The sequence below is a fragment of the Maniola hyperantus genome, chromosome 12 (genome assembly GCF_902806685.2).
Source record: "Maniola hyperantus chromosome 12, iAphHyp1.2, whole genome shotgun sequence".
Classification (NCBI taxonomy): Eukaryota; Metazoa; Arthropoda; class Insecta; order Lepidoptera; family Nymphalidae; genus Maniola; species Maniola hyperantus.
This window is the reverse complement of record NC_048547.1, coordinates 4784518-4800528: the sequence shown is the minus strand read 5'-3', so window position 1 is coordinate 4800528 and position 16011 is coordinate 4784518. Positions and strand designations below refer to the sequence as shown.

Below are 16011 nucleotides of genomic sequence, written 5' to 3'. Positions count from 1 at the left end.
GTTCCGTGGAGAGCATAAAGAGTAGGTAGGTATGTCATAGCATCTCAGCATAGCATAGTCAAAAAGTCAATTTTGATGTCTTATGTCAATCCAATGTGTCAATGTCTTGTCAATGTATTTACCATTTACTATTTGTCATTCATTGATTCATTTAACATTATTCAATTACATGCAATATCGGCTACAAATTAGTTATTGTGTTTACGAATGTTACGTTTTTAAAACGAATACTTTGATTTCAAACTGAATACTCCAGTTAAGATCGATAGAAAATCTTAATTCGCTTGGTAAAAATGGTGGCCCTTGAAGCTGACTCGAACCGGGACGACGACTGCGACAATATTGGTCTAGGATGTGCTCTGGAGCACTTCTCCGAGGTCGAGGAGGTGTTGAACATGATAGACAACGTGAAAAATGTTTATAACACATCCACTTTCGAAGTGGAGTATGAGAAACTCTACACAATATTAAAACAATACTATGAACAGCCGCATCTCTTGGATCCGCATCTAGACAAGATGCTGGCAAAGTTTATGAGTATAATCAACGATAAAAGTGCTCCGTTCGAGTTGAAGCACGCGGCCTTTAACTACATGTATCAAATCATAAGAGTTAGAGGCTACAAAGTTGTTGTTCGTCATCTTCCACATGAGGTATTTGCATCATTAATTGCTAAGAAAAGTTTACTTTAAAATCTTCTAGGCAAGCTCGCTCTGACCTAGACCTCATCATTGCTCTGTTTCTCAAGTATATGATTGATTATAGTCAAGCGCAAGTCTATGTCACAAAAAAAACTAACTCTCAAGTTGAAGCGATCTCAGAGAGTGACCTCTTGTATTGCTCTATTGTACTTATATTAAGTTGTTAATTCTCAATAGGTTGCAGATCTTTTGACAGTTCTCACATACCTGGAGGCCCAGGATCCAAATGACAAGGAGACATGGAGGAGCAGATTTGTACTACTACTGTGGTTGTCTATAGTTGTTATCATTCCATTCCACATGAGCAGACTCGATGGTTTTGCCCCTGATCAACCAGGTATTTACACATATATTTTTTCTCAAAATAGAAACCACAGGATTAAGAATAGGAATTTATTTGGAACTAGATGATCAAAAGTAGCCTATGGCCTTCTTTGGGATAGAAGCTATTTCTATACCAAATTTCATCAAAATCGGTTAAACAGATGGCCTGTGAAAAGCTAGCAAACAGATAGACACACTTTCGCAGTTATAATATTAGTATGGGTGATTATACTTAATCAATCAAACATTTATTTGCTGTAAATGCAGGTTAACAAAGGAACCCTTGTTTTCTGAACATAATTACTGTACAACTCTACAGCAAAAACAAATTTTTAGTGTTTAAATATTTTCTAGGTGCTGGAACTTCAAAAAAATTAACTGTAATGGAGAGAATATTTAATATTTGCAAAACATATGCATTAAGCAAGGATAGTTGTGCTGAAGCTAGTGCATATTTAGCTTCCAAATTTTTGATAAGGTAACTACCTACCCTAGTTTTTAAAGCTTTGTATTAATTTGGGCAGCCTCAAAATATCATCGTCAACTGATATACGTCTACTGCAAGACATAGGTCTCTTGTAGGAACTTCCACACACCACAGTCTTGTGCTGATTGAATCCAGCGGCCTGCTGTAACTTGTTTGATGTTTTTCAAAGCTGCCCCAACGTTTATTGGTTTTCCAAACAATGTGCCTTACCCATTGTCCTTCAGCTTTGTAACCCTTCTGCACTTCTCTAAACAAAAGTTTTTCTTTTTTAAACTTATAGACTAGTGCTTGGCTGCAATCTATGATGCAGCCTAAGATGGAGCGCGCTTGCCTAGAAGATGCCTATTCACTCTTGAATTGAAGGTATCCATAAGATTGCTCAAATGGCATGTAACATATCCATTTGAGTGTTTTTAGCTGCTGCAAATAAACCTTGGACCAAAGCTTGGGTCAAACATTAAATCCAAATGGCTTGGTGATATTCATTAGGTCATCTCTGTGGACCATCAAATCTTATTGATGCATGAGCCTAATAGGTATTATAAATATGAATCACCTGTGTGCAAGTTATTGACACTTTAATGGCTTAACTTAAATTATGTATTAACACTTTTTTATTTTTCACTTATTTTCAGGTCTGATGTAAAAGAGTTATATATGAGTTCATTCTTTGATTGGGCGTGTGACCTCAACTCTAACCTGCAAGAGGAGGACACTATCCACTATGGCGTGCTTGCTGCTGTGGCAGCGGTGCTCAAGCACGGCAAGAGGGATGACCTGCTGCCCTTCACCTCCAAACTGCTGGAGTGGGTCACCGTGCAAAACTATCAGCTCCATAAAGCAATGTTGGTCAGAAAATATGGGGTCAAGATTGTGCAGCGGATAGGTAAACCACTATCCATATTATAGAACTTAAGGATGTTGGTTTGTCCTTCAATCATGTCGCAACAGATCAACATGATTTGTTGCATGGACATAGTTAAAAATCTGGAGAGTGAAATAGGCTACTTTCATCCTGGAAAATCAAAGAGCTCCCACGGGATTTTAAAAACCGAAATCCATGCGGACGAAGTTTCTTGTAGACTTCCACACGCCATGATCTTGCGCCGCCTGCATCTTTATAAGAACCTATATATCTGCATCTTGTAAGAACCTTTGTGTATTTGTTTGAATAGTATAAATTATTAGTCATAAGTATAACTTGTAATGCGCTTTGGCACTAGCTGTAAGCATATCAAGTACCTATAATAAAATAAAATAAAAATAAAATCTGTGTAGCGGCTCCATACTGCACTACACAGTAAATATTAAACTGAAAAGTTACACTAGAGCTTGACTTGTGAACAGTTGACACTCTGTGCTGGCTCTGTGTTTGTGTAGTAAATTAAATACGTACATAAAACTCGGACATGTGTGTTACTCAATCCAGGTCTAACATTCCTGCGTCCCCGGGTGGCGTCGTGGCGCTACACGCGCGGCTCGCGCTCGCTGGCTGTGACGTTGGGCGGCGGAGCGGCTGCGGCGGCAGGCGACACCGAGCCTATGACGTCACCGCCCGACGACGACGACCAGGACATTCCGCAGGAGGTACGTGGATCTGCAAGTTGCCCCGCCCAAGCAGTGTTCACCCAATCCAGGTCTAAGATTACTGCGTCATTCAGTTAAACTGAATAGTTACAGACAGACAGACACTTTCACATTTATAATTTACTAGCTTATGCCAGCGACTTCGCCCGTGTGAACTTCATAAATGTCAATGGGGGGTATTTTACCCCCTTATGGGTTGAATTTTTAAAAATCCTTTCTTAGCGGATGTCTGTTATAATAAATATAATATTGCATGCCAAATTTCAGCTTGATCCGTCCAGTAGTTTGAGCTGTGTGTTGATAGATTGGTCAGTCAGTCAGCTTTTCCTGTTATGTATACAGATATAGTATGCGACAGGTTGAAATGGCAATCAGGGAGGGAACACCCACAGCCCCCGCGCTAATCCGGTGCGGGCGAGCGCGGACGATGTGTGGATCTGTGGGACGTCGTCATACCCCGATTGTCATCTCGACCTGTCGTGGACTATAGATTAGCGTATGTGCCGCCCCTAAGGCTGTGTGTTATATTTTAGTATGAATTATGGATTGCTTATAGGTGGAAGATGTGGTGGAACTCCTCCTTTGCTCGCTCCGCGACGACGACACGGTGGTGCGCTGGTCGGCGGCCAAGGGCGTGGGCCGCATCGGCGCCCGGCTGCCGGCGCTCGCCGCGGCCGACGTGTGCGAGAGTGTGCTGGTGCTGTTTGCGGAGAACGAGCGGGACACGGCCTGGCACGGCGGCTGTATGGCACTCGCTGAGTTAGGTATGTAGATATTTGCCCGGTAAAGTGAAAGAAAAGAAAAAAAAAAAAAAAAAATAAAAAAAAACGTTTATTTCTTAAATTATGCCACACATCACATCTATAAGATGTGATGACTAAAAGTTGGTTATCCTGGCGCTTTCTCCCCAAGTGACTATAATATCTTTTCGTGGAAAATTGTCATGTGGAAATTTTTACCCTTTTAGTTTAGAAAAATATCTTTATGATACCATGTTTCAAACACTAAGAAAATTTTGCCAGTAAAGCTGGGTTGGTGTAACTAAAAGCCACACAATAAAATTGGCTTAAAATCCTAGACAATATTATACAGAACTCAAGTTCAGTTGCGATCCTTACAAGAGACTTATATATGTTCAGCAGAGGACACCTGTCGGTAGAGACGAGGCATGATCGTAGTCAAACGTAATATCTTGCACAAAAATCTTTTTTAGGACGTCGTGGGTTGATCTCGCCGCGACAGCTGAGCGCGGCGGTGCGCTGCGCGGCGGCGGCGCTGGAGCGGGACGAGGCACGCGCGGCGGGCGGCGGCGGCGGCGGCGGCGGGCTGGCGGCGCGCGACGCCGCGTGCCACGCTGCCTGGGCCATCGCGCGCGCCTACGACGCAGCTGCGCTTGAGCCGCACGCGGGGCTGTTGGCCAACGCGCTCATTGCCACCGCTTGCTTCGATCGCGAGGTAAGTTGTAGGTTGTCGTGATTTGCAAGTCGCTGCGGCCGATAATTAAGTATGATTGTTTGACTTCCGCAGCGAGCATGGTTTATGATGCCGAAACGATATATGTACTGAATTCGGGTTCCATAAACTATGCTCACTGCAAGTTGATTTTTTCTTTGTTTTTTTTTTTCAGTGGACAATATTTATAAAATAAAATTCTGATTGAAAATTGGGTATTTGACTAGTTACATCAAAAATAAATTATTTCTCAGTGATTATTAAATAGAGGGTCTTCCAAAATACGTAAAATCCACGTCCTTTGTTGGTTTTATGAGTAATAACCATTTTAAATTATCGATTAAACTAAAAAAAGCACGTCAAATGATTGTGACGACACACACCGGTATTTCATAGAATCTCGCATACTAATCGCGCGTTTTGACGTTTAACAAAAAGTTACTGATTTGACTAGCTAAAAAAATACCGTAAATACTGTAGTACCGCAAAAAGTGTTCTCTTGTAGATAAACTGCCGGCGCGCGGCCTCCGCAGCGTACCAAGAGAACGTCGGGCGCCACGGCCTGTTCCCGCACGGCATCGACGTGCTCACGGCCGCGGACTTCCAGTCCGTCGGGCCGCGCACCCACGCCTACCTCTCCGTCGCGCCCTACGTGGCCTCCTTCCCGGAGTACACCCAACCGCTGCTCGACCATCTCGTCGATCTCAAGCTCGAACACTGGGACTGCGCCATACGGGAGCTGGCCGCTAAGGCGCTGAGCAAACTTACTGATAAGGTAGGTACTAAGTGCTTACAACTTGCTCTTGCTGCAATTCACTTGCGTGATACTATCTGATACCAGCGAACTCCGTGGGAACTATAGTATAGAGTTACGAATTCTAAAAAGTTTCTTTTCATTATGATCTGGCTTAAAAATACTTTTTTGCAAATAAAAAGTAAAATAACAAATTGACCTCTTGACATTATTTTAATCGTAGCGTTGTCAAATTCTTCTCAATCTATATTTTGATTGTTTGTAGACTATTAGGTTAACTTATAAGATAATTTTAAGTTTTTGGTATATTTCTCACAATTGTACTAAAATTTTCGGCATAAAAATTGCTTTAGTATTTATTGTGATATCAAATATGGATACAATGTTTGAAGTAAGTAATCGTCTTACGTTTAAGAAATTTTGCATACAGATAGCTTTTATGACGTAGACATCCGCTAAGAAAGGATTTTTGAAAATTCAATCCCTAAAAGGGTAAAACAGAGGTTTGAAGTTTGTGTAGTCCACGCGGACGAAGTCGCGAGCATAAGCTAGTACTTTCACTAGTACTCAAAAGTCTTTATCACATCCACACTAACATAAATGCGAAAGTGTGTCTGTCTGTTAGCTTTTCACTGCCCATCCGTTTAAACGATTTTGTTGGCACAGAGATGTCATAGCTTGCATCCTGGAGGCACATAGATTACTTTTTATCCCGGAAAATCAGTCTCCACTGGATTCTTAACACCTAAATCACGCGGAAAAAGTCGCGGACATTATCTAGTAGGTACACATATACTTTGTAGATACCGGAGTACGTGGCAACAGAAGTGCTACCCAAGCTAGTGAAGAAGACTGAATCAATAGATCTGAATATTCGCCACGGAGCAATCCTCGGTATAGGAGAGGCGATATACGCGCTGTCTCAAGCTGAGTTGCCTGATGGTGAGTAAATATCGCCTTAAATATAAGCTATGATCACAGATATATATAGAATATAGATATGCAACTAATGTGGCCCTTCACTCCTCAGTCCCTCTCGCTCAAGCAGAGGTACTTACTTGCGAGATGTTATTCCTTCTATTTTAAGTTTGGCTATGTAGCCTAGTATATTGCAACCCACTAAAAACAAATCAATTGTTTCTTACTAAAGAAATAATTGATTTGTTTTGAAGTACCTAACGTTGACTACAGCGTAACCTCACTTCACGTTGTTTGTCAAGGTCTCACGTACAAATACATCTTGACAAACAAAAAAAGTGGCCAACGTGATAAGGACAAAAAATAATCATTTTGTCACATTCTAATAAGAGCTTAAATGCATTTAGCTATCTCACTTTAACAGTAAGAGCCACAATAGGGCTACTTCTACAGGTATTTCTTCTGAGGCTGTGATTGCCTAGTGGTTAACACATTACGATACTTCTCATTCTGGGTTATAAACGAACGTGTCGAATTTTTTGTAAATGTTTTCCCGGCAAAGTGTGAAGACCTGCGGTTTCATGCCAATCTATTAAAACACTGCGAAGCATCGTCAAGGTCTGCACCCATACGTAGTCGAAATTCTACGGACACGTACGAAGCGATTTGCCTCCTCGTTTCTAATTCGAATCGAACTAGGGTCGATGATTGTCTCAGATATATTCGCGCCATTCAAAATTAAGATTTCTGCGCAGATACATCAGGGTAACTTATAATAGTGGTAGTATTGTACCTAGCTAAAAAAATGTATAGAGGGTTTATGCTTTAGGTCGTAAAGGTAACACGTTGATAAACGAGGAACTGTGGTGCCGCGTGAGGAACTTGGTGGGCGAGTTGCGCTCTCGACAGCTGCTGCGCGGCCTGGGCGGAGAGCTGATGCGGCAGGCTGCGTGCCACTGCCTCGCCAAGCTGGCTCTCGCCAAGACGCCGATCGAGAAGGAAGACACTGTCGGTAAGTGATAATAGATACATATGTCTTGTTGATAAACGAGGAATTATCGTGCCGCGTGAAGAACTCGGTGGGCGGGTTGCGCTCTCGACAGATGCTGCGCGGCCTGGGCGGCGAGCTGATGCGGCAGGACGCGTGTCACTGCCTCGTCAAGCTGGCCTTCGCCAAGACGCCTAACGATAAGGAAGACATCTCAACGTGAAATTAGCTACAGTAGAAAAATGATAAAAGCATTTTCTATATTTTCTAGATATCAACACCTATTCACGTTCATTGCACAACAGACGGAAACGTTTAAGTGCGGAAACCAGCCCAGAGTGAAGAAGAAATATAAGAAAAGCTTATTAATTAATTAATAATTCACCACATTAAAATAAACCCTTTTCTTCATCCAATACAGATGAGTGGCTAAATCTCATAGAGGATTGTCTTTCGCACGAGGTGCAAGCAATACGCGAGAAGGCCATCGAAGCTCTGCCTCATGTGTTCGAGCAGTATCTGAAGCAAGACGATATGCCGTACGGTGATACCACGGCGAAGCAGAAACGGATGCAGCTCGTGGAGAAATACTGCAAGCAGTTGAGCAATACCGGCGTTAACGGACTGTTTCTGAGGATGGGATATGCTCGGGCTCTTGGTAAATAATTGTTATACGGACCATCTTCTAGGCAAGCGCGCTTCATCTTAGGCTGCATTATCAGGATTGCAGTCAAGTCTATAAGTAAAACAAAAAAAGCTACAAGTGCGGCATGATGAAAATAACAGTCGAGGCGTATATTTTAAAAACCCTAGCCGAAGGCGAGGGTAATTTTTGCTGTCCATACCAGTATATACTTGTAGTATTATAAATGCAAAAATGTTTTTATTTGTTGGTTTTCCTTCAATCAGGCTGCAATAGAATAACGGATCAACGTGATTTATTGCATGGATATAGCTAAAGACCTGAATATATTATAAGTATTTAAAGCTACTTTTCATCCCGAAAAATGAACGAGCTCCCGCGGCATTTTTAGAAACCTATAAATCCATGCGGACAAAGTCGCGGGTATGATCTAGTCCCAAATATTTATGTATTTTTAGTCAAAAAAAGTTATTTTATCATAACACTAGTGGATACCTGCCCTGCCGGGTTTTACGGTTAAAAAAAACCTGTTAAATTATCTATGCAATATTTCCTTTCTAATGAAACCAGTTTGGGGCACATCGTTTAGTTTTTCAAAATTTATAACAGACAAGTAGAAACATTTTTTTGTTTTATATATTAGGATATTTTTTTCAGGTTCTTTACCAAAGTTCGTGCTAGAGGAACAAATGCAACTTGTCATACAATCACTGATAGATTGCACCAAAGTGACCGAAGGGACTCAAAGGTGGGCCGAAGCGCGGCGCGACGCGGTGGTGGGCCTCACCGAGGTTTGCCAGACCTTGGGCCTTGGCGGCGGCTTGGAGGCCTATGTCGGTGTGATGAGGAAAGCGTTGTTGGAATGCTTGTCGGAGTACACTGTGGACATGCGCGGCGATATAGGCGCTTGGGTCCGAGAAGCTAGCATGACAGGTATAGTATAGAAAAGAAATAAATATAGAAGAATCCGGCTTTACTCACGTATTTAGTCGATGTAAGCCCGACTAGCGTACAAGAAATAACACTTTTTTTTTTGTGATGTAACCATGAATTAACGGTTTTCGGATTTTTCCCTATTACTTGTGCTATTAACACATTGCTACCTGCCTTTCATAATAGGCTACTTGACTCATATCTAATTTCGTCCAATAAATGATTATTTATTATAGTATTTTGCGTAAGACAACGAAATATATCAATAACAATTATTAAAAACGCAGGATGGATATATAAATCCAATTTAAAAAAATACAGTTTTTATTTTTATTTGAAACGCAGAAAACGCTGTCAGCCATAATGTGACGTCATTAAATATGTAAACAAAGAAATGTCATCCCTATGTAAACTAGTATAGAAGTCATGTTTATTAAACTTTGGGAAGTCATGCTGTTGTTTACAAATGCATGACGTCAGAGCACAGATAATCTATCGGCCAAACATGGCCGACAGTGTTTTCACCTGTCTAAGAAAAATATATTTTTAAATTAAAGTTTTACGGTTTTTAGGGCGCAAAAAAATATAGTGTTAATTTTTTTGATCTAATAGGACAAATATCAACCATTTAAGACCTACTTAAAAAAAGTGTCAACTAGCCTATTCTAGGTCAAAACCTATAGGATACCAGTGTATCCTATAGGTGTATATATGTTTTGATTCCCTTGACGTGTCTTGACAGACACGACAGACAGATTGAAGTGATCATATAAGGGCTGATATATACGCAGGCCTGCTGTCGCTGTGCCGGCAGTGCGCGCTGGGAGCGCCGCAGCTGAACGACGCGGCGGCTGTGGCGGCCGTGGCGAGCGGCGTGGCGCAACAGGCCGTGGAGAAGATCGACCGCACGCGCGCGCATGCCGGCCGCGTCTTCACCGCGCTCATATACAAGTACGTGCTACTTCTATATAGTGCTTTAAAAAAGAAAAAAAAAAGAAACTGCGGAGCGGACAGAATTCCGAAAAGTCGGCGGTTCAAAGTCCACCCGTTGCACTATTGTCGTACCTACTCCTAGCACAAGCTTTACGCTTAGTTGGAGGGAATATTATTCCTGATTTAGCATGGCTAATATTCTTTAAAAAAAAGTCTTCCCACTGGACTACAACATGGGGTTATTCAAGGGGCGGACCAACAAATTCCTCAAAGACCGGCAACGCTTTAGCGGTTCCTCTGGTGCTGCAAATGTTCATGGATGGCGGTAATCACTTAACATCAAGTTGCCCGCCTCCTACTCGTTCGCTCGCTATTTTTATTTTAAAAAAGTTCACTGCTGGACATAGGTCTCTTGTAGGGACGCTACACGCCAGTCTTGCGCCGCCTGAATCCAGCGGTTCCCTGCGACTCGTTTGATGTCGTCTGTTCACCTAGAGGGGATTTTTCAACGCTGCGCTTTCCGTTGCAAGTTCGCCATTCCAGCACCTTGGGACCCCAACGTCTATCTATAGTTGCCTGCCCATTGCCACCTGAGCATCGTCATATAAAGAAACCCAATTAAAAAAATCGATTTGAATTATTTTAACGAGGTTTCGCCCAAGTTGTTTTCGGTGCGTTGATTCACACTTCTTTTAGACAGTCTCCAGTCGCTTCGCAAAAGATTACTTGCGCTTTGTTTATTGTGATGCTTGAAATAGCAACGACATCACGAAATCGTCACAATTTTGGATAATATGTATCAGTACCCTTATAAATGCGAAAGTGTGTTTGTTTGTTGGTTTGTTCTTCAATCACGTCGCAACGGTGCAACGTATTGACGTGATTTTTTGCATGGGTATAGATAAAGACCTGGAGAGCGACTTGAACTACTTTTTATCCTGGAAAATCAAAGAGTTCCCATGGGATTTTAAAAAGCTAATTCCACGCGGACGAAGTCGTGGGCATCAGCTAGTTTAAAATATATTTTTAAATTATTTATACAGTGATCCGCCTATCGCCAACATTCCTCACCACGACGCCCTCAAGCGCATATTCCCCTGCGAAGAGGTGGAATTTCGCAAGAGTGACGAACCGGAGACTGCAAGCGAAAGCTCCGCGGTGGTGCTCTGGCTGTTCCCGGGGCACACGATGCCGAGATTTGTGCAGCTGCTAGCGTTCCCGACCTATCGATACCACGTTATAAAGGGGCTGGTTGTTAGCGGCGGGGAGCTTACTGAGAGCCTGGTAAGCTGCCATAGTTGTAACCAGAAACGGGCATTATAGCTACTTTGAAATCATTTTCATTTGGTGAAATTTTTGTTTTTCTTTACTCCGCATGATAGCCTGAGCATTAGAAAATTTCGAAATCCAGGTTTTTAAAAATCCCGTGGGAACTCATCAATTATCCGGGATGAAAAGTAGCCTATGTCCTTGCCCGGGATATAAGCTAACTCTGTACCAAATTTCATCAAAATCGGTTGAACGGTTGGGCTGTGAAAAGCTAGCAGATAGACAGACACTTTCGCATTTATAATATTAGTATGGATAAGTCGCATCACACATTTCTTAAATTTCATAAGGAACATGCGCAATGCGCGTGGCGGCAACTGAAGCGAGTGGTGGTGTGTTTAATTGGATTTCATCCTATGCTTCTATGCTTTTTCTAAGGTTTTCTTTTTATTTTTCTTGAATAATCCGTCGAAAACAGTTTGTCGAAAAAACTTTCGGTTATGTTAAGCAATTTCTCTGGATTGGATTGTTTCGAAGTCTCGCTCTATTTAAATACGCTCTTGCGTTAAATGTTTATATTATTATTGCATGTTTGTAGGTGAAACATACGACACAATCTCTGTACGCGTATCTGAACACACTGCACGATGACAAGACGATGTTGAAAAGCATTTGCGACACCATCATACAAGTGTTCGCGGACAACTTGCACGTCAAGAGGATCACGGGACCCATGTTCAACTTCTTAGACAGGCTGCTTAGCTCAGGTAACCTATGATCAACTTCTTCAAAAAGGATCAACTTCTTAAAAAGGTTTTTTAGCTTATATAACCTGTGATCAATTACTTAGAATGCTACTTATTGAAGCTGTTCAACCTACTAATTGAGAACCTATAAACAACTTAGACAGGCTACTCAGCTCAGCTAACTTAAGATCAACTTCTTAGACTGGCTGCTCAGCTTAGGTAACCTATAATCAACTTCTTTACACACAGCTCTGCCTTTAGTTTCGCCTAATCGGATAACGATTCGTTTAGTGTGCGTGTCCTGAAGGCCGAAAGGATTGAAGATTCAATTAGATCTGCAAATCGTAATGAACTGATAAGGTGGTTTCGTGTAGGTGCACGAATCCAATAAAGCCGAACTGATGTAGTTTAGGGGCTTTAGCCTACTAAGTTTATGTAGGCATCCTATGATCAACTTGCTACACAGCTCAAGTAACTTATGATCAACTTCTTAAATAAGCTATTTTGTTCACGTAACCTATGATCAACTTCTTAAACAGGCTTCTCAGCTTATGTAACCTGTGACTAACTTCTTAGAAAGCTACTCAATTGAGGCCCTTTAGGATAACCTATAATCAACTTTGGTTACTCAGTTCTGGTAACTTACGATCAACTTCTTACACAGGCTTCTCAGCTCAATTAACCCCTTGTCCACGTCTTATAGACAGGCTACTCAGGTTATGTAACCTTAGACGATAAATAGTTGGGAAGTATTAAAAAACATTGTTTAGTATTCGGCCTTAATACTTGTTTTAAGCTATAGCGGTAAAAAACTTCCCATGGGATCGTTAAAAAAATTTCAACCATGCGTCCGAAATTGTGGGAAGAAACATACGTTACGAATACTTACAATTTTTTCATTCGCAGGTTCTATTTCGCCGATATTAGAAGACCCAGAATCAACTTTTGCTCTGGATATATTAAAATATTTGCAATTGGAACTAAGGGGAGGCAAAAATATCTATAAACTTCTGGATTCCATTAATGTTCTGTGTCAGTTAATTCAGGTAAGTAAAATACAATTTTCTTCAAATTTTTTATTAACTAGGTTAAATATTGCCGTCACCCGTCACAATCAACCAAGACCGCGCAACTCTGAGCTATGTTGTTACTCTGTTTCTTCTATGGATCTCCTCATTTCTCATTTGATCATGTAGAGAAATTCCAAGCACGTTCTCACTTTCACTTTCACCGCCCGTTGAGTGACTCTGAGATTTCTTATGAGGCTCATAGTTATAGGGACCATATTGCACTTTTCGAAGACTTTGATCTTGAAGCACAGGAATTTTGGAAGAGAAAACATCTTGAAGCTCCCGAACGCTGCCCAACCGAGTTGTATTCGACGGCTAACCTCTTTCTCAAGATTGGATTGGACCCACTTTACTTGTAACATTGATGAAGCTGTACAATTTGGAACAGTTTGCGTTTTGAAGAGAGCAACTGTGAGTCTTCTTACCGCTCTTATCAGTATAATCTGCTTTCCGGACCAGTCTTGACTTATCATAAGAGACATATTTCATTCAGGCCACCAGCATAAATGAAATAAATATATTTAAATCAGGTGGGCGGAGTGGTGATGTCGCGGTCGCTAGGGCAGCTGATGATCTACGTGTGCTACGCGGACCGCTACGTGCGGCGTTGTGCGGCCGCGCGGCTCTACGAGGCGCTCACCCTCTACGGCGACCAGTGTGCGATGGAACAGGAGGCGCTCGACCAGGTAACACTTCTGATGATCTACGTGTGCCACGCGGAGCGCTACGTGCAGCGCTGTGCGGCCATACAAAAGACTGCATCACAAGCTAAGCTAAGCTAACTTAGCTTAGCTTCACTTATCTTTGAATTTTTTTTTAATAGACTACCGCCTGACTGCATACAGATCTGCTGACAAGTGATGATGCAACCCAAGATGGAGCGCGCTTGCCTAGATGCCTAATCACTACTTGAAGGTACCCATATTAAAATTGGAGGGGAAAACTGTTGTTTAAAGGGCGTTCCATATCCTAGCGGTTCCAATATAAATAATTCCTCCTCTTTTGAAGTAAAGTATTACTTTGCAGGTAATGACAATCCTCGCTGAGACTGACTGGGAGAAGGACGTGAGCGAGCTGAGACCCATCAGGAACGACATTTGCGACCGTATGGGCACTAAGCGGCCCGTCATGAAAACCAAGGCTTAAGCGTCCTAATTATCTGTGATTTTAAATATATCGTTGGTTTAATTATATTCGCTTTACCTAGATCGGGCTAGTGTCGCCTGACTAAAAGTTTCTACACTCTATTTTGTAGGAATAATATATAACCAATTAACATAAGCGATCAACAAACGGGAGAGAATATCGGCACGACAAAACTTTCTGCGGCCGAATACTATGTCATATTACTATTTTTGTATCGATTTTAAATCGAGAAAATCATTTAGTAAATACATGAAGAAGAGCTATTTCAAACAAAAATCGTGTTCTATGAAGCTGTCAAATTTAGCATGATCCATAAAGTTGTAAGCAAAAATGTGTTGTAGCCCACACTTTTTTGTTTGGAATGTTAGTACATTTGACGCAGGAAGCCCTAAAGCAGTCCTATTTTTCTTTGATTTTATGTCAGCATAGCCTAATATTTGACATATCGTCGAACCGAGAGTTCCCTCACTCTAGTTCACTCTGGTAGTGTTACATAGACTTCATTGGCGAAAATCTTGTACTGGAATAATCGAAAAACTTGAGTAAATAAAAATTTAACTTGCAGCGAACTGCGTCATTTGATTTGCCAAAGTATTCACAACTCTATGAGAATTGAAACTCCATGATAATACGACCTGTTGCAGCTTATAATACAGGGCAAGATAAAAAGCAGACGTAGATCTGGCCGTAGACGAACATCCTGACTTAAGAACCTTCGCCAGTTGTTTAACATGAGGTTTAAGGCTGGAAACAAGGGTTTAAGGCAGCGGTGAACAAAATCCAGTTAGCTTTATTGATTGCCAACCTCCGGTAGGACCTGGCACTAGAAGAAGAAGAAGAGAATAGGAGAATAAAGTATTAAGACACTATTTAGTTACAGCGGGAAAAGTGATGGAACTCTCACAGTTTCTGTCGGCTTTAGTCCATAAAATTTCTCTTGTGTCTCTCTCGTGTCGTCGCGGCGACAAGATAAAAGTCCTGATGATGCTTAAAGAACGCTTTAATGTAAGTTACGGTAGAAGATTATACGCAAAATTGCATTCCCCGGTATTCCCGTAGAACTTCGTGAAATAATCTATACCTCTCTAGATTTTAAAGACACATTCAAACACTTATCTAACAGACAGATTATTTTTTGTGAAATCCTCAGGATAATGTTTGTATCGAAACCCATATAAGTCGGAAAGCACGCAGCAAATGCATGGCGAATGGCCCTGAACACATTGGCCGAGCGAGTTGGGCAAATTTAAGTGCTATGAGCACATAACATAATTATTTATTTTAACTATATTAACTGAGTATTATTAACTGCGCAATATATTTTTTTTACTTACGAAACATAATGTATGAGATTAATAATAATTAATTATTATTATTGAGGAATGTGACTGTTGCATATGACTTAACGAATGCAATAAAATACATATTCTTATAACAAGTGATTTATTTACAGTTTTAATATCCCTATTTTATCTTATCCAATTTCTACTTCAGTAGGTATAAAAAAAGATTAGAGTATTAGAGTATGGGTACTCTACCCATGGAGAGACGTTAGTTTAAGGCTCTCTTTATTACGTAATCCCATACAAATGATAAAGACAAAAAACTCAGTGGGCGTTAACCATTTTGAGTAACTAACCATTCACAAACGAAGTTTTTGTTGAAGAAACTATTTATTTTCAAAAAGTATTCGAAAATCACTCGAAAACAATATAGTTTCGTTTGTGATTGGATGGTGCCTCTCAAAATGGTTAACGTCGACTGAGATTTTCGTTTTTGTCATTTATATGGGGCTAACTTCTCTCCGTGGATCTACATAGTCATTATAATAAGCCATCATTGTCATTATATTAAGCCGTTGATAGTAGTTCTTAAGAACTTATGGTCACGATATGGGATGATTTTATCAACCGTCCTAAGGCAGTGGTCCGACCGCCGACGATGAACGAGAAACGAGTAGAACTAGAAACTTAAACGAGTTGGCGAGCAGCGGGAAGCGAGTGTGAAGTTTCGATAGTTTTGTCGCCGGGCTATAAGCGAGTGTGCTAGTGCGACTCGCG

At 41.2% G+C, this 16011-nt stretch overlaps 1 protein-coding gene across 1 annotated transcript; it reads left to right on the top strand.

Annotated features, from left to right (window-relative positions):
• The first annotated feature begins 124 nt into the window (after window positions 1–124).
• On the top strand, window positions 125–15387 carry Tbcd (tubulin folding cofactor D). Its single transcript, XM_034973859.2, has 18 exons — window positions 125–653; window positions 879–1038; window positions 1380–1503; window positions 2148–2398; window positions 2942–3099; window positions 3656–3863; window positions 4313–4554; window positions 5057–5326; window positions 6109–6247; window positions 7053–7235; window positions 7633–7869; window positions 8512–8787; window positions 9579–9738; window positions 10764–11004; window positions 11588–11756; window positions 12642–12781; window positions 13336–13491; window positions 13832–15387. The coding sequence occupies exons 1-18, from the start codon at window positions 294–296 to the stop codon at window positions 13949–13951; spliced, it is 3594 nt and encodes a 1197-aa protein (XP_034829750.1). The 5' UTR covers window positions 125–293; the 3' UTR covers window positions 13952–15387.
• Window positions 15388–16011: the final 624 nt, after the last annotated feature.

Coding starts and splice junctions, on each gene's coding strand:
- Tbcd (XM_034973859.2), top strand. CDS start 294: ATGGTGGCCCTTGAAGCTGACTCGAACCGGGACGACGACTGCGACAAT. Junction 3,100..3,655: donor ACCAGGACATTCCGCAGGAG/GTACGTGGATCT, acceptor GATTGCTTATAG/GTGGAAGATGTGGTGGAACT. Junction 7,236..7,632: donor CGAGAAGGAAGACACTGTCG/GTAAGTGATAAT, acceptor CATCCAATACAG/ATGAGTGGCTAAATCTCATA.